General features: G+C 39.5%; 1 protein-coding gene across 24 annotated transcripts in view; it reads left to right on the forward strand.

Moving 5' to 3' along the window:
- Nucleotides 1-18,628, forward strand: part of LOC109416244 (phosphatidylinositol 4-phosphate 5-kinase type-1 alpha) — a 207,287-nt gene that overhangs the window by 56,528 nt on the left and 132,131 nt on the right. For 23 of the 24 annotated variants that reach the window (XR_009997419.1, XM_062849900.1, XM_062849904.1 and 20 more), the window contains exons 1-2: nucleotides 2,762-2,914; nucleotides 2,990-3,070. The exons of the other annotated variant lie outside the window; for it this stretch is intronic. Coding sequence is in view for 22 of the 23 variants with exons in the window: in XM_062849900.1 (XP_062705884.1) it covers nucleotides 2,762-2,914; nucleotides 2,990-3,070 (234 nt within the window). In the remaining variant the exon portion in view is untranslated. Of the gene's footprint in view, nucleotides 1-2,761; nucleotides 2,915-2,989; nucleotides 3,071-18,628 lie in introns of those variants that run through there. 24 annotated transcript variants of the gene reach the window in all.

Consider the following 18,628-nt stretch of genomic DNA (forward strand, 5'->3'; position numbering starts at 1 on the left):
CGGGAATTCCTCCAAGGGTTTCTTCAGGAACTCGAGCACGAATTCCTCCTTCTCTCTCCTCTTCTTGGTGTACCTTTCCTACTGGACAAAGCCTGCTTCTCAGCTATCAGGACTTACACAGTTTTTTTTTTACTGAGAGCTTTGGCAATGATCATTTCCATGTGTAAATCGTGTGGTAGTCACAGGCATAAAGATATTCCTATGCCCAAGGAATTCATGGAAATTTCTATCACGAAAAGTTCCTGCACCGACCGGGAATCGAGCCCGTTACCCTCAGCATGATCATGCTGAACACCCACGCATTGAAAGCTGTGGCTGTATGAGCGTCAGTGCAGGTTCAACTATCGTGGATCGTGGATGCAAAATAAAAGTGTGATAATATAATATTTACTGAATCAAATTGCAATGAAAAAGTAATAATAAATAATTCAACGGTGTTAAAAACGTCCTCCAGATCTAGCTGTTTAATGGATAATACTAATAATTTTGTAAATATATCTGTGTTATATTATGGCATCCGTGTACTGCCGTTTGCATTGGGCGTAAATTCTTGAGTTCAATTTATAGACTGAATGCTGATATCAGCATTTGGAAAATGTTCAACAATTGAAAAATCATCTTATCTTTTTGACATGCATTTTTAATGAAACTGGAATATGTACTTAAGGGATATTGTTTTTGATGTTCATGAGATGCATATACAATATTTAAAACCGACCACCAAAGTTAAACTATGTTCCTTTAGTTAAACAAAAATTCTTTTGAAATTTATACTGTGAGTTTTCTTCACAAATAAACCAAATATTATTTAATAATTCTTATAGAATCCCATTGGTTTCGTCAGGATTTTTTTTCGTTGAAGCGGAATAACTAAAGCAATTTTCTTATAAAATATGAAAGATTAAATGCTGGAAAAATATTTGGGAAATTTTCTCTGTGAATTTTACCAGACATGTTTTGTAAACAGATCATTTTTTTTTCTTCACTAAACTAAGAGATTTTTACAGAAAATTACTGTAGGATTACAAGCCATGGACCATACTCGAGGAGGACCTGCAAGCACTCGCTGTTTTCGAGCGACGCTTGCTAGGGACGATCTTTGGCGGCGTGCAGGAAAACGGTGTGTGGCGGCGAAGTATGAACACGAGCTTGCTGCACTCCACGATGAACCTAACATCCTATAAGTGGTTAAAGCTGGACGGATACGGTGGGCAGGGCATGTTGCAAGAATGCAGGGCAACAACCCTGCAAAGTTGGTACAAGAACGCGAGGAGCGCAGAGAGCATAAAGGGCGGATCAAGTGGAGCGTGATCTGGCGAGCGTTGGGCTTAACCGACGTTGGAGAACTGCAGTTGCAAATCGAGTATTATGGCGACAATTTGTTGGTTCAAACTTAATAAATGAATGAATACTGTAAGATTATTATTAGAAAAACATTCCTTAAACAAACAGATTGTTTACAAGAACAAACATATTCTTTATTAAATTTATAAGATAATTGTCCGTCGGGGCCCGTGGCGCAGTGGTCCACACGTTCGCTTCATAAGCGGATGGTCATGGGTTCGAACCCAGCCCCGGCACTTGCAATTTTTCGTCAGTTGCTCTTCCCCCCGAGAGCAGCTGGCATCTGACCCTCTTCGGAGCATATAGCTCTAACGGACCCGGAATTTTGGAAATCGGCGAACCGCAACTCATAATGGACCCCCAATCGAACTGGAAAAAGAACCGAAGCTACACATCAGCATCATCGTGCTCATCATTCTACCATGGACAGGGTAGAAGAGTGAAAGAAGCACAAAAACATCCAGTTCAATAAAGTAAAATAGAATAGAATACATTTAGGCGCTGTACAAAGTGGAAATGCAGCGTCCAATTGGAATCGCTCACGTAGTACCCTAGTGGACAAAAGAGCTGTAAATTAGGTTAAGTGATTAAGAATAAAAAAAAAGATAATTGTCCTAAGATTTTTAACAGAAATAATTTTAGGCATAGTGCCAGAATACTGATAGCAGTCTTCCCACAAACTTGACACATGTTCAACTTCTGTACGTTTTCTCGCACTTGTGTTGAACATCAAACGTCAAACATCGGAGTACCCGTGTTTGCTACCGTTCTCCGTACCGAAGAGTACTCAAGTACAAAACTTGTGGACGTACAGAAGTACATAACGAAAATCGATCCAAGCACAAACCGAGAATGAAACCCGAAGCGGCGTTCGGATTGGCAAACGATTGGTGCCGAACTGTCAATCGTCGTTCGAGAATGTTCTTTTTTGCACGATTTGTGTGTTGCGGTACGAACGCACAGTCAGAGTACAGGCGGAGTATAAATACAGCAGTACTTAGCGAGTTTGACGTTCGTTTGGGAAGACTTACTGATAGAAACATACCTAAATATCCACGAAAAATATTCTTGATAATTTTTATAAATAGTGATTTAAAATTTCATTTCGGTAATTTCACATAGTGGCGTAGTCTAGTGCCGCGCACCATTGATATATGCATAAAACTTTTGCATATCGTTCCGATCCATGCTTTTTTTTTGTTTCAGCCATCTCACTATCTTCATGCTGCCTTTTTTGCGACGGTTTTGTTTCTCTTTTGCTCTCGTCACTATGTTTAGGTTGCGATATTGCATCCTATCATGGTTAAACAATTGTCGCGTTAACTGGCGTGAGATAAATTTATTACAAATCGCAGTTTCTGATAAATCAAGCTAAATTTTAAGTAGGCTTCTGTAGATCTCCTACACATTTGGTTAAATGTGTCGTTTCCGTATGACGAGCCTTGATCTGATTCGTCATTTTACTTTTTTCCAGGCTATCAAAATCGCCACTGAAATCAAACCAAAATCGTTGTGCGATCTATCCGCTGCCGTTGCCAGTGGTGCTCAAGATTCAAGCTACCAGCTTCAAGTAATTTTCCGTTCCTAATTGGGAAACCTCTCCCAGCCAATTTGTTACCCAGATTTTGTGTGTTGGATTTTCCAGATAGTTGGCGTTGTAGCTGCTGCTTCCGGTTCAAGATTAGAAGAAACACTGAAGAAATGCTGCGGGAAAAATGTGAGCGATGTGAGTATTTTCTTCGGATTTTGGTTGAGTGTTAAGCCTCTGGCGGAGTTGTGGGCGGTTTCCGCTGAAAGCGATAGGCAATTTCCATCACGGATTGCCCTAAATTGGATTGCATCCCACGCTGCAGGTGGCGGCTGGTGATTAGGTATCCAAATTTGGTTCGCAACCTTTCCCCGATTGGAAAGTCATGGTCGGTCAGTGCTGCCTTCCAGACGCGAGTAGAAAAGAAAACTCAATGGGGATAGCGTGCAGTGCAGCCATAGGGTGAGGAAGATGGGACAATGGGTATTCATGGGATTCTCATTTTTTTAAATACTCTAAAAATGTTTTTTTTTTCCAAATGTTGTGTTGTTTCTGTTGCGATTCTGCTTCAAGCTCTGGAGGATAACTGTAAAAATAAATATAGTTTTGGGTATACGAGATGTAATTTTAGGGGCCGTTCATAAACCACGTAGACTTTTTGGGGGGAGGGAGGGGTCTGGCCAAAGTCTACGCTTCATACAAATTTCAAATTTTTTGTATGGACAAAAGTCTTCGAGGGGGGAGGGGGGGGGGGTCTGAGATGGCCAAATTTTGGTCGACGTGGTTTATGAACAGCCCCTTACGTATTTTGAAACTTCATTTCCAACAGGATGCTTACATTCTCCGTCTGTGAGGACTTAATTTTACAAGAAAAATGTAATTTTCAAATAAATTTCCGTAAATTTGAGTTGTTTGACTGTTCTCATCTAGCGTTTTTTTTTGTAAATTTGTTGTAGGGGAAATTGTGTATTTTCGGCAGTTTTGTTCTCTTCGTCATGGGGGTTTTTTTGAAAGCTGTTGAACTCAGAGTTTGCCTCAAATCCTTCCCAACCAAGCTGAATTATATGACCAAGTTTCAGGAAATTTGGTCGACAAAAACTCCTCATGACGAAGAGAACAAACCTGCCGATAATACCCATCGTCACCCTATATCGTTTGTATGTGCTATTAGTCGCTTGATTATACAACATTATATCACTAATTTCATGATTTTTTTTAATTATCAGCATTCAGTACTTTCGGCCTTGTGTGATGATTCCATAACTTCAGCCTTTCGCATTCCGCCTTTAGCATACCATTTCCTTATTGCTAGTAAACAGTAATGGAGACGCATGGTAGCTGACATTTTGTTGCGCATACATTCTTAAAAGTCTACAAATAAGGGTACAATAGGAACATTTCATCGGTGTCCATGAAATGTAGGTATGTTCTATCATTGAAAACATATAGAAAATGCCCATCATGCCATTTCACCACTCATTCCCGCATGAGGGAATTGTCTCAATTCCGCTTTCAAACCTGAACGTTCCGAATTATTAGATATTTACACGGGCGTGTGCTTCCTTTTTTCCTGGTCGTGGGCTCGGCTTATCCTTGTCCGACGGGGACCCTGCCCCAGACAGACGTTTCTCGCCCAGCCGCAGCGGAAGGAAGCAGAACCCCTTTGGGAAATGAGCCATGTGTGTAATCAATGAACCCATCGCATCGTGGTGGAGCCCCGAACATGGCGGCGCCGAAAACCGGGGATGGAATTTCCTGAGCTACGGCAACAGGTATGATTGTGTTTTTTTTTTTCTTCGGGGTTTGGGGCCAACAAGCCAGATATGCGGTGGCACGAGATGTCAGAACCGTGGCAGCCCAATTAAGGGACCGTTGACTTTGATTTTTGGCTGATGATGGTTCCGTGGTTTGGCTTCTCTTGGGTGCAAAATGAAAATCGGAAGGAAGATGACGTTGGTGGAAATTTCTGGCTGCGATGGAAACCGATACCGGGACCAGTCCAGTCAGTCGTTTGGGGATTACTCAATAGCGTGCATATAAGAGGCGGGCGCGCATAACGTAATTTAAATGTCCAATTAGAGTTTCTTGGGGCAAGATGAAGTGGATTAATTTGGGATTGTTTGTTTTCTTTTGCTTCTTGCTGCATTCGTTTGGGTAACACACAATTGGTCAAGAACGATCGTTTGTTACTGTTTAAAACTGTTGCCATCTTTAGAGTGGGATTCTTTGCTTACGGAATTCATGCTGATGCGTTGATCATTGCATTTCTAGTGCGTCACAAGTAGGCTATTAATAAGGGGCTGTCCATAAACCACGTGGTCTTGAGGGGGGGGGGGGGTCATTCATTTGCCAAATGTCCGTTGAAAGTTATAACAAGCAAAATAAGTAATGTACCAACAAATTAATGACAGGACAGTTACAGTTAGACGAAACACTAGACCAAAAACGACCAAATTAGTTTCCCCCTGAAAAAGACACTAACCCCGTGTCGAAACGTTGGGCAAGTAATAAACATCGTTTGCTAATTTCGAGACTGCGTAGCCGTTTTTAATGATATTTCTCAGTTATTTAATAAAAAATCAAAAACTAAAAAATGAAGAAATGGATGCAGTGTCGCCTTGGGGTAATTGTCTAAAAATGCAAGAAATGAAGTTCCTGCACTTCAAAGAAAATAACTACAATCTCCTAATTGTTTTCCAGAAGAAAACGTGAGGAACTTTCAGAACGTGTTTCTTAAAAATAATCCAGACGATGCCAGAATTAGCATTGCCTGAGAAAATACTGAACTATAAAATGTCAGAGAGTTCATCAATAAATTGAAGAGAAGTTCTCACTTCAACATGCTGGAGATTTTCCTAAAGAAATTAATGGAAGACTTGACTTTCCTGAAGGTTTCCCAAATAAATATAGGAAACATAATTTCTCTAGAATTACTGGAGAAAATTCTGGGAAAAAAACTGGGGAATTTTCAAATCAAAGCATCGGGGAAATTATAACAGAAATGGGCGGAAGATTTCAAAGATTTTTCAAAGATTTTTCGCTGCCCAAGCCACGACGTCAAGATCATCATAGGAGATTTGAACGCTCAGGTAGGCCAGGAGGAGGAATTCAGACCGACGATTGGTAAGTTTAGCGCCCACCAGCAAACGAACGAAAACGGCCTACGACTCATTGATTTCGCCGCCTCCAAAAATATGGCCATACGTAGCACCTTTTTCCAACACAGCCTCCCTTATCGTTACACCTGGAGATCACCACAGCAGACGGAATCTCAAATCGACCACGTTCTGATTGACGGACGGCACTTCTCCGACATTATCGACGTCAGGACCTATCGTGGCGCCAACATCGACTCCGACCACTATCTGGTGATGGTCAAACTGCGCTCAAAACTCTCCGTCATCAACAATGTACGGTACCGGAGACCGCCACGGTACAACCTAGAGCGACTGAAGCAACCGGATGTCGCCTCAGCATACGCGCAGAATCTCGAAGCCGCGTTGCCAGACGAGGGCGAGCTCGATGAGGCCCCTCTAGAGGACTGCTGGAGTACAGTGAAAGCAGCCATCAACGACGCAGCCGAGAGCACCATCGGGTACGTGGAACGGAATCGACGAAACGAATGATTCGACGAAGAGTGCAGAACGGTTTTGGAGGAGAAGAACGCAGCGAGGGCGGTAATGCTGCAGCAAGGGACTCGACAGAACGTGGAACGTTACAAACAGAAGCGGAAACAGCAGACCCGCCTCTTTCGGGAGAAAAAGCGCCGCCTGGAAGAAGCGGAGTGTGAAGAAATGGAACTGCTGTGCCGTTCCCAAGAAACACGGAAGTTCTATCAGAAACTCAACGCATCTCGCAACGGCTTCGTGCCGCGAGCCGAAATATGCAGGGATAAAGACGGAGGCCTCTTGACGGACGGACGTGAGGTGATCGAAAGGTGGAAGCAGCACTGCGATCAGCACCTGAACGGCGTGGAGAGCGTAGGCACGGGAGCCCACGGCAACGGAGGAAATGACGACGCCAATGCAGCGGAGGACGGAAATGAACCAACTCCCACGCTGAGGGAAGTTAAGGATGCCATTCACCAGCTCAAAACCAACAAAGCAGCTGGTAAGGATGGTATCGCAGCTGAACTCATCAAGATGGGCCCAGAAAAGTTGGCCACCTGTCTGCATCGGCTGATAGTCAGGATCTGGGAAACCGAACAGCTACCGGAGGAGTGGAAGGAAGGGGTAATCTGCCCCATTCACAAGAAAGGCGACCATTTGGAATGTGAGAACTTCAGGGCGATCACTATTTTGAATGCTGCCTACAAAGTGCTATCCCAGATCATCTTCCGTCGTCTGTCACCTAAAACAAATGAGTTCGTGGGAAGTTATCAAGCCGGCTTCATCGACGGCCGGTCGACAACGGACCAGATCTTTACCGTACGGCAAATCCTCCAGAAATGCCGTGAATACCAGGTCCCAACGCACCACCTGTTCATCGACTTCAAAGCGGCATACGATAGTATCGACCGCGCAGAGCTATGGAGAATCATGGACGAAAACGGCTTTCCTGGGAAGCTGACTAGACTGATTAAAGCAACGATGGACGGTGTGCAAAACTGCGTAAGGGTTTCGGGTGAACTATCCAGTTCATTCGTATCTCGCCGGGGACTGCGACAAGGTGACGGACTCTCATGTCTACTTTTCAACATCGCGCTGGAAGGTGTGATGCGACGAGCCGGGCTCAACAGCCGGGGAACGATTTTCACAAAATCCGGTCAATTTGTGTGCTTTGCGGACATTTGGAACGGTGGCAGAACTGTACACCCGCCTGAAACGCGAAGCAGCAAAGGTCGGACTGGTGGTGAATGCCTCAAAAACAAAGTACATGCTGGTAGGCGGAACCGAACACGACCGGATCCGTCTGGGTAGTAATGTTACGATAGACGGGGATACTTTCGAGGTGGTGGAGGAATTCGTCTACCTCGGATCCTTACTGACGGCTGACAACAACGTGAGCCGTGAAATTCGGAGGCGCATCATCAGCGGAAGTCGGGCCTACTACGGGCTCCAGAAGAAACTGCGGTCGAAAAAGATTCACCCACGCACCAAATGCACCATGTACAAAACGTTAATAAGACCGGTAATCCTCTACGGGCACGAGACATGGACCATGCTCGAGGAGGACCTACAAGCACTCGGAGTTTTCGAGCGACGCGTGCTAAGAACGATCTTCGGCGGTGTGCAGGAGAACGGTGTGTGGCGGAGAAGGATGAACCACGAGCTCGCTGCACTTTACGGCGAACCCAGCATCCAGAAGGTGGCCAAAGCCGGAAGGATACGGTGGGCAGGGCATGTTGCAAGAATGCCGGACAACAACCCTGCAAAGCTGGTGTTTGCAACGGATCCGGTTGGCACAAGAAGGCGTGGAGCGCAGAGAGCACGATGGGCGGACCAGGTGGAGCGTGACTTGGCGAGCATTGGGCGTGACCGAGGATGGAGAGCGGCAGCCACAAACCGAGTATTGTGGCGTACTATTGTTGATTATGTCTTGTCTTAATGATGTGGAACAAATAAATAATAATATAAGGGCGGAAGATTTTCTTAAAGAATTATCGAATGAATTGCATGTGAAAAATCCTACGACATTACCCGGAATGAACCGTTTACCGGAAAACCAATTACCGGAAAACCATTTACCGGAAAACCATTTATCGGAAAAGATTTGCTCCCGATATTTGTTTCTAGATTGCACAGCGATATCCAGACATTTGATCCCATGCTTTTTGCACCGGTCATCTTTTGACTCAAACCATGACCGGCCATTTAGCTGAACACTAGATTAGCAGTAAGTTGGTTAATCGACAGAACTGTCATGTTGTTACATACATGTGGTTCATCTACGAGTTTATAAATAATGTGCTGAATGTGATTGCTAATATTTTCAGCACATAGTTGCCCTTCTTTTAACATGGGCTATTCTTTCTAGGTTTACTGTTATGGTCGTACAGTTCAAACTATTTCCCGGAAAGACATTTTCCGGAATATTGCATTACTTAGAAAACCATTTTCCGAACTTCCCCATTTCCCGAAATGATCCATTTCCCGGAAAGGCCTAGAAAAATCTAAGATCTCAGAAGATGTTTTGGTGTCTTTAAACATAATCTGATATTTTGTTTCCTATTTTGAATAATTTTATCAGTTGATAATCAAGTTGAAGAAAATCAAGCCTCAAAACAATATTTCGAATATTTTTTTCACAATTATAGAACTAGATTCTCGGTTCAGTTCACTTAGCTAAGTAGAGCTGCAAGTTGAGCTGAATGAACATTTTTAGACTGGCGACGAAACTGTAGCTTTTCCATACAACATTTTCTTCCTTTTCGTCGAAGATTGTGCTTCTATGTTTATTTACGAAGTTTATTGGCAGTCGAACTGTTTACTGTATAGGAGATTTGCCCTTCTTTAATTTATAGGCTGTTCTTTCTAACGATGTAACGTTACAGAATTGGTTGGCGACCAATCTATCAATTCCATCTAGTATTTTTCCGTCTTTAAAACATATGGGCTGTTCTTTTGACTTACAGTGTTATAGAGCTGTTTGGTTATCATGTTGTTTATTGGAAATTGTTGCTATTTGCCCTTCTTTAATTGCATCAAGTTGCATCGCTGCAAACTTGATTAACGAATCTTTTAACTTTGTCTGATATGTTTCCTTTTCTAAAATGTGTTGTTCTTTCAACTAAGCCTGTTAAAAAAATGTTTAAATAACAAACTGTAAATTTCTCTCTTAGATATTTGCCCTTCTTCTAGCAACAGGCTGTTTTTTCGATGCCTGTTTTCGTTCAGTTTTCATATTTTTTTTAACATGCACATTTTAGTTCCGTCCACCCCCGATGGTGTGACCGCATCTCATCTGAACTATGTATAGTTTGACCCCCGCTAATCTTGTTCAAATTGTTCATACGTCATTTTTAAACGTCATGGGTGAAACGAAACACAGAATCAAAACAAAACAACAAAAAAATCATTAGTGTGTTTTTCGATGCCTCACAGAGTTACTAGAAGTTCAAATTAAAAATGAATCCCGTTGGTTTGCATGAGGTGTCATTCACACCAACGGGGTTAGACGACCCAAGTAACACATTTAAACCAAAAGGTGAACAATGTTACAAGGCGTACAAGGCTCTCGGAAACGAGGATTAATCTAATGTTTTGTAATAGTGATAAAGTCGAAGTGTCGAAGTGTCTATTGACAGCGACATAAAAATATCTGATCACGAAACCTTGCGTATTGATTTTAACCACAATTGTGAATCTACCGAAGATGTTTTAACAATTAAATGCTGGAAGAAATATTCAAAAGATGCGTTACTGACGATCCTGATGGATAAGCTACCGAATGATAGTACAAGGCTATTGGATGAAAAGGCTAATGTTTTAGCTACCGTTCTCAAGGAAAGTGTAGATCTGTAGATAAACTTGTTGTAGTGAGAAAAATCAAATGTAGATCCAGGAAAAAGTGGTATACTTTGGAATTGAAAAAAAAACTAAAACGTTCAAGAGATGACGCTTACAAAAATGCAAGTTCAAATTGGGATGATGCTGATTGGCAACATTACAAAGTTTTGAGAAACGAATATACGTACTCCCTCAGAAATGTAAAGGCAGAATACACTCAAAGAAAGATAAATCTAAATGGAGGTAATAGTAAACAGCTTTGGAAAGTGCAAAAAAACTTATGGAAAAATAAAGAGAAAACGGCTAGGTCTAGAAAGTGTTCAAGGGATTAACAACAGCATAGAAGACGTTTCCAACATTTACGATAATGCAGATATGATATGATATGATATGAAGCCACCACCAGTGCAGGACTTGCCATGTCGTACGGTTCCTCTTAATAGCAAGGTCAAGATGCTGAGTAATACAATATTTTCCAATCGTTGCTTTTAGCAAGTTAACCCCTAAGTAACCACTAGATATGTATAAAATCTACTATAGCAGTGAATCACCATTCAATTTAAGAACAATCTTACTCCTCAGCAACTTGCAATGCTCATTAAGATTTCCGTCTGGTGGTTCCAACATTTACGATAATGCAGATGTACTAATACCCGAACATGCATTCCATAAAATTTCAATGGAACATTTTAAGGAAGCCATAAATAACATTAGCAGTTCATCAGGAATTGATAACGTCAACCTACAAGTGTTGAAAGATTCTATGGAAGTGACAGGCGAATATTAACTGAACATTAATAATGAAAGTCTTAAAAGCGGCAAATGTCCAGATGGCTGGAAACAATTTGTTGTTGTGCCAATTCCAAAAATTAGGGAACAACTAAAAGTGAAGAATATAGGCCGATTAATATGTTAGCTTTTTATGAAAAAGTGTTGGAGGTTGTAGTTAAAAATCAGTTATTGGACTACTAGAATAATCAGAAGATAATTATTGAAGAACAATCAGGATTTCGACGGAAGCATTCTTGTGAGTCAGCTCTAAATTTACTCTCATAAAATGGAAACGGATGATCGAAGAAAAAAGAACTATAGTTGTTTTATTTTTAGATCTTTAGCGAGCTTTTGAGACAATTTCACGCCCTATTTGGTTGAAAACATTGTGGAAATATGGTATTGCAGGAAAAGTCCTAAGATAGTTTGAATCGTATTTATCGAGTCGGACACAAGTTTGTCAATACAACGGATTTACTTCATCACCCAAGTCAGTTCCTTTAGGAATATCACAAGGTAGTGTTTTAGGACCATTGTTATTCATAAACAATATGAAGAAGGCTGTAAAGTATTGTGATGTCAACTTGTATGCAGATGACACCGTTTTGTTCATTGGTGAAAAAGAACCTCTACTAGCGATAAGAAAATTGAGGGCAGATATTGTCACCCTGACCAAACGGATAAAATTCAAAAAAATAAAATTAAATGTTCAAAAGACTAATTCGATGATTATTACGATCAAAAAACATGTTAATTTTGACGAAATGAAACGAGAGATTGACGGATCTGAAATATAAAGAGTTGAAGTTGTTAAATATTTAAGGGTATACATAGATCATAAATTGATATTCAAGAAACACATTGATAATGTTGTCAAAAAAGTTGCTAGAAAATATGGTATGTTAGTATGTCTGAAAAGTCAGCTCACATTTTGGAGTAAAGTGTTTTTGTATAAGTCGTTAATTGCACCTCAGTTAGATTATTGTTCATCTGTTTTATTTCTGGTGAGTGATACACATTTAAGAAGACTACAGAAGCTTCAGAACAAATTTATTAGGTTCATTTTAAATTGTAGTAAATATACTCCCATCTGGACAATGTTGGACACACTGCAGTGGCAGTCTGTAAAACAGCATATAACTTTCAATGTTCTTTTGATTTTATATAAATGGACTACCCGCTTTGCGCGCAGCCACAGTTGATCAGCAGGAGTAAATCAATTTAATTTTGTATGGCGAAATGCATCTAAACTTGAATTACTTGAAATACAAAGCTTTTCCCGAAAAAATATTTGGTAGACTTAATAGTGGTCACCGTTGTGCACAACCACTACCAAATATTTTTTCGAATAATGTGTTCCACTTTGAAGAATTTGCCTTTAGATGGTATTCGCCATACAATATTTTTGCGATTTACTTTTAGCGATTTTTCGCGCATAGAAGCTAGCGCCACATTGGTCAATGCGGAGAGTAGGAAAACAGCCGATGTAGTTAATTCATTGACGAATAACAGACTACCAGAATACCTAAGTTATATTATTGTTAGAGCTAGTAGTGTACATCAACATAGAACGAGACAAATTGATGATTTGCGCGTTGTACCCTTTACAATGTCTACAAACCAAAAGTCAATATACTACAACGGAATAATAATTTTTAATATGTTACCCGTGGACTGTAAAAAAGAATGATTGAAGAATTTAGACGAAAATGTTCTGCGTGGGTAAAGGATAAGTATAGTGTAAGATGAAGATTGTATTGTATAACATGAAATTTGTAACTTTGTAGATTATCAGATGATAAATAAATGAACTATTATTATTATAACACACTTGTCACAGTAGAGTCACGCAGCGCAGGGTTTTGTTTGCGCAGAAGTCTTTGTGACTTACTTCTAACATATAAATGCTTATTTGCTAGAAGTAAGTCACAATGACTTCTGTGCAACAAAACTCTGCGCCATCGTGACGCTTCTGTGACAAGTGTGTAACTTGAGGGCGAATATGTTTCCGGTAAATAGAACATCCCGGTAAGTGGTTTTCCGGTAAATAGTACATTCCGGTAAATGGTACATTCCGATAAATGGTTCATTCCGATAAATGGTTCATTCCGGTAAATGGTTTTCCGGGTAATGGTATAGAATCAAATATAAAAAAAACAGGGCACCCCTTCCAACAGTGGCGTCGCGTAACCTCACTTTTTACCTGTGCACCGACCCTAAAACTTGCAATTGCAGGGGATTTATGATCAAAATCGAAATAGAAATGAGTGAAAGCAGCTATTCTCGTCATTTTCTAATTATTATAAGCAATTTTTTTCAAAAAATTCAACAATTTATACTTGGTGCACAGGTAAAAAGTGAGGTTACGTGACGCAACTGCCTTCCAAAGAGCTTGCAAAAAAAAACTTGTATGTTAACATATTTATTGCACCTGGACACAATTTGGCTCTTTCAACGTATTTTTCCTAGAAATTCATTTCGATATCTTTCAAACAAAAATAAAAAAAAATATCGGCCAATTGATTGAAAAGTTATGATTTTTTTTCAAGTTTTAAAAACGCAATAATTTTCCTCCGTGTTAACAATTTTAGGTTATGTCATTAGTGTTTCAAAGCTAATCGCATAAGTCATGAACGCTCAAAACTTCATTGCATTTGGTTCATTGAATCCGGAGATATAACAATTCCAAGTTGGCTATCGTATAATTATGACTTTTTCTAGAATCTTTTTACTTCATAATAACCCGATCTTTCCCAAATTTGTACTATTGATACACAACTAGTTGATCAACTTACAGTAATAATTTTAGAATTTTTATGCGCTTTTCGAAAAGTTACAGCTATTTGACCATTTTTTTAAATGCGAAAATTTTGCCTGTCCCGATCATTTTGTCTTTCCCCTGTATGTATTCTCTAAAACTCCAAGTACCAAGGTATACTAACAATGTATTATCCCTCATGGATATGAATCAATTGCAAACGATACACTATATTTTTAACTTTATGAAAAAAAAAATCTCCATCACAATCGAATCATAGCAGAGGAACTCGAGAGCATCATTTTCAACTAACAAGCCCAGAAGCGATTGTATGGTGGTGGGTGTCATTGCCACGCGAATGGGCTTCAACAGACGGCGGCGGCAGCAGCAGCGGTCGACTCAACAAAGGTATCATTCTCCCAACTCCCACCACAACCTACCTCAACTCATCCATCGTCGATGCAACTGCCTCTTGCAACCAACCAACGCCAACAACAGTCCAGTTGTATCTAGTTGCGGCGAAGCTCATTCCGGAGAAGCAATTTAAAATCCACCACAATGCATTCAAATAAAGGACATGCACTATAAAAAGAACTTCGTCGTCGTGCGGGGGTATGGAAGTTATACTAAGCGATATATGGGAGGTTTGCTGAATAAACGGCACAAAAAAGCAGCAACATGTGCCACCCGAGGGACTGTCGGGAGTTTGAAATTGTCCACAATATTGACACGACCGACCGGCTTGGCTTGGCTCGGTACACCAACGGCAATTGTCACCGCCACCGCCGCCGCCACAGCCGCTGCTCCTGATCGGAATGACGATGATGGAAAGTTTGAGGTCAGCTGTTCTAATTTATGTGGACGTGGTGATATCCATCCATAGAATACTTGTCCATCGGTAGTCATTGGGGAGCTAAGCTTTGGGTGTCTAAAAATAGCCCGACAGTTTAAGTTTATTGTTTTTGCAACTGTTTGAAGATGGGAGTTGTTGAGCTGGGCAATTAAAAACGGTGCTGTTGAATAGACAGGTTGCAAGGATCGGTACGCATCAAATGCTAACCAGAATCAGAATTGGACATATACATTTGAACCATTGTTCTCTCTTAACTTTTTACGTAGACTTCTTATGTTCTAGCAGTAATTTTAAAGTAATAGGTAATCAAATACTTGCGGATTGATTGCACTAAAGATTGATTGTACTGAAGAATTCGTCTGCGGTCAAACTCTTGATTTTGATTTTGATCAATTCAGTGTGACACGTATCAGTCTGATTAGTTTCGTCGGAAAATCATGTCATTATCTTCCAAAGATATTTTTTCTGCTTTTAAAATCTACTGACAAATGGAGAGTCTGCAAGTAATACAGTGTCGGTCTGGCTGTCCATCTTCCTCAAGCTAGTTTTTCATGTAGTTTTAAACAATTTTAAACAGCCAAGATAACCCAGAAAAATGAATGTTTCAAAACTACACAGCAGTTCGTCTGCCTCCATTGTCTAAACGTTCCAGCACCTTCTCGGACAGATCTCACCAACACTAAGAATAAATAGTATCGAACTTGTGTGAAGCCTTTGTTGTCGCCCATCATCATCGGTTACCCTCCGACGATGCCGACAAATTTCCATAAAGACATTTTGATTAGATTTATTCCCGGTTAGAACAAACAAGAGTCACACAAAAGCTAACACGTGTACCGCCCGCTCGTGTCTACCATATGTAAATATATCTAGGTGGCATCTTGCTCACTCGGGCAATCTTAGCACAGAGGAGAAACCTTTTGTCGCGTCACGGCGAAAGCATATACAGTGATAGACATTCGTTTAGCCGAGGCCCAACAATTTTCAAAAAAGTGTCAGGAAACTCATACAAAAGATTTTATGATAAAACTTTTTTATCGTAGTGATAGTATATCTGGTACTGTTTTATAAAAATGTGATACATCACACTTACATATACACTGAAACAAAAACGAGGGTAAAAACCCTTCAAATGTCATTTTTTGCCTAGACATTCGTTTAGCCGAGGTAAATGAAAAATTGGTTTTCAATGGATTTTTTGCAATTTCGTGAGTAAGTTTCGAGGATATACCCCAAGGCATTTAGTTTATGACGTGTTAGCAAGATAATTGATCTTAAAAGTTTATTTATTTGTGACATTCAGAGAAATATTATAAAAAAGTGTCCCAATAAGGAGAAGCGATGATAAACAAATTTATTTAAGAAAAATGAATTCTGTAAACACTCAAACGTAAGCTAGATTAGCAGTTTTGAAAATATGGCACAACATTATTGTTAGAAATGTTCAAATTATTGCATAAAATGTCATGAAAAAATTAAGTATATTGGTTTTTGATTGGTTAAACCTTAAAATGGGATTGATAAAAGCTAAAATAAATAGTTCTGCGTTGAAATAAAGACGTGCCCTAATGCCTGTGGAGTATACCTGTTTGATACTAGCATTACTAAATGATTTAGAAGACGGCTAAGTGAAAGAACTGCAAGAAGTGTCTGAATTTGTGTACCCTGTTTATTGAAAAGCAGATGTTCATACATAAATGCAAGATATGGTCAAACAATTGGCTTATTCCATCCAATCTGAAGAAATATATTATAAATGAGTCTTAGTTTCGAACCACATTCATTTTTAACATAATTTATTTGAAAAGAACGTCTACATTATGAAGCAAGTAGTTCATGCTAGAAATTTAAATACTTTCGGTGCCATTTCTTGAAATGTGAGCTGTCTAATGCATGTAATATCAGCCAGAATACAGTCTAGAAGATATTGGGAGCTATTAGAAGACGTAATAGTAGTAAACGCTGTGATTTATGCAAGTGAAACCATTATATTTCATCAAAACAATACTTAAATACGTGATTTTTTGATGGTTTGCGTTATTTTTTTCTGTTAAAAACATTGTTTTCATCAATTTTCAACCTGCACTCGTCATGAAACTTTCATTAGATTCTTTTGAAACACTTCCGATAAGAATAACTACATCAAATCTTAATTTGGAATCATTTACAATATTATGTCATATTTATATGAGATGCAAGTAAAATTAATATGGCAACACTTCCAAAAACGATCTAATTCATGATTTAAAAGTCGATCTATAATGCAGGTCACCCTACAAAATGGTTTTGTTGGATATTTTTCGAAATTTCTTAGTTTTTTATTATGGAATTCCAAAAATTGTACAATTCGGCTAAACGAATGTCTAGTCAAAAAATGACATTTGAAGGGTTTTTACCCTCGTTTTTTGTTTCCGTGTATATGTAAGTGTGATGTATCACATTTTTATAAAACAGTACTATATATACTATCACTACGATAAAAAAGTTTTATCATAAAATCTTTTGTATGAGTTTCCTGACACTTTTTTGAAAATTGTTGGGCCTCGGCTAAACGAATGTCTATCACTGTATGAATGCTTATGGCTAGTGTATTTCCTCTTCTAGACGATTGCAATCGTCTGTACGGGTAGGGGATGAATAAGGAAGCTGACATTTTCCGATTGACATTTCGTTCTTGTTCTGATTCTCGATATCAGTAGTGGCTGTGACCTTCAGGAACTATTGAACAATGTCCAACCTGATGTGCAGTCAAGCGTGACCGTTCTAAACAATGGTCGGTCATTCGATCCCCCGAAAGGTATACGTATACGGAAATGTACTTTTTCACGTTCGTCATTGGTTGACCTAAAAGAAATTCTACCGCGACGACAATAGGAAAACTATTGTGTGTTTATATGCAAGCCCTCTTTGTATTTTTCCAAGAAGTTATTTAGAACTTTTTTTCAACCAGAGGAGTTATTCCAAAGATTTTTCAGTACTTTTTTAGAATTTTATCCAGAGTTTTTTTTCGCAGATTTGAAATAACGAATACAGTCTGAAATATTCAAAGAAAAAGACGGGCTGGTCTAGTGACTACCGCTTATGATTCGTATGCAGAAGGTCCTGCGTTCAATCCCTGGCTCGTTCCTTTCCTCCTACTTTATATCTCTCTATATACTTTCTCCCTTCTCCCTACATATACATCTCCCTACATATACATCAATGGCAGCAGATATCACGAAGAAAAGGTCGCGTAGTTTTAAAACGATGTTATGGTTTCGCAGGAAAAACAATATGAAGAGATAAGTGGTATCTCTACTATTTTTCGAGATGGTAATGGATTTCTTAATAATCTTTAGACTTCTGTGATAATTTGAGAACCCGTTATATTTCCCGGCAAAATTTCACACTACTCAAATTTATTTTGTTTACCTGTTGTGCACCGACCCCTCTGTCATGAACTCAACCGAACTTGTGTACGCTAGTCACTGCGAAGTCGTGTGCGAAATTCGGCTGTGATGATAATGAATTCGGGTCGAGTCTAAATGGGTGCAAGTCTTTGGAAATTTCAATACGCTTTCTGTAATATCACAAACAGAGATTGACAAAAAATAGGTCTTATTGAAAAATCGTTGTTGAAACCCAGAGATCAAAATTTTCAGTACATAGTTTGAAATGTCGTATAGACTTCCTTATTTTACATTGCTGTCTTTGAGAACTCTGAAGAGGGTTAACAAAATTATTCTTAAAAACATGTCATCATCTAATTTTATTTGAAATTTGAATATTTATGTTCATGTCGCGGATTTGTTTTCCAAGTCGCGTATTTTATTTCGGAAGTCGCAAATTTCGCGGATGATATTTTGGAAATTTTGTAACAGCCCTGATATTCACATGTTCATAGCCATCGCTAGAACAGAAACGGGTTGAAAAAGCCTAACTTTCAC

Source organism: Aedes albopictus, chromosome 2 (genome assembly GCF_035046485.1).
Source record: "Aedes albopictus strain Foshan chromosome 2, AalbF5, whole genome shotgun sequence".
NCBI lineage: Eukaryota > Metazoa > Arthropoda > Insecta > Diptera > Culicidae > Aedes > Aedes albopictus.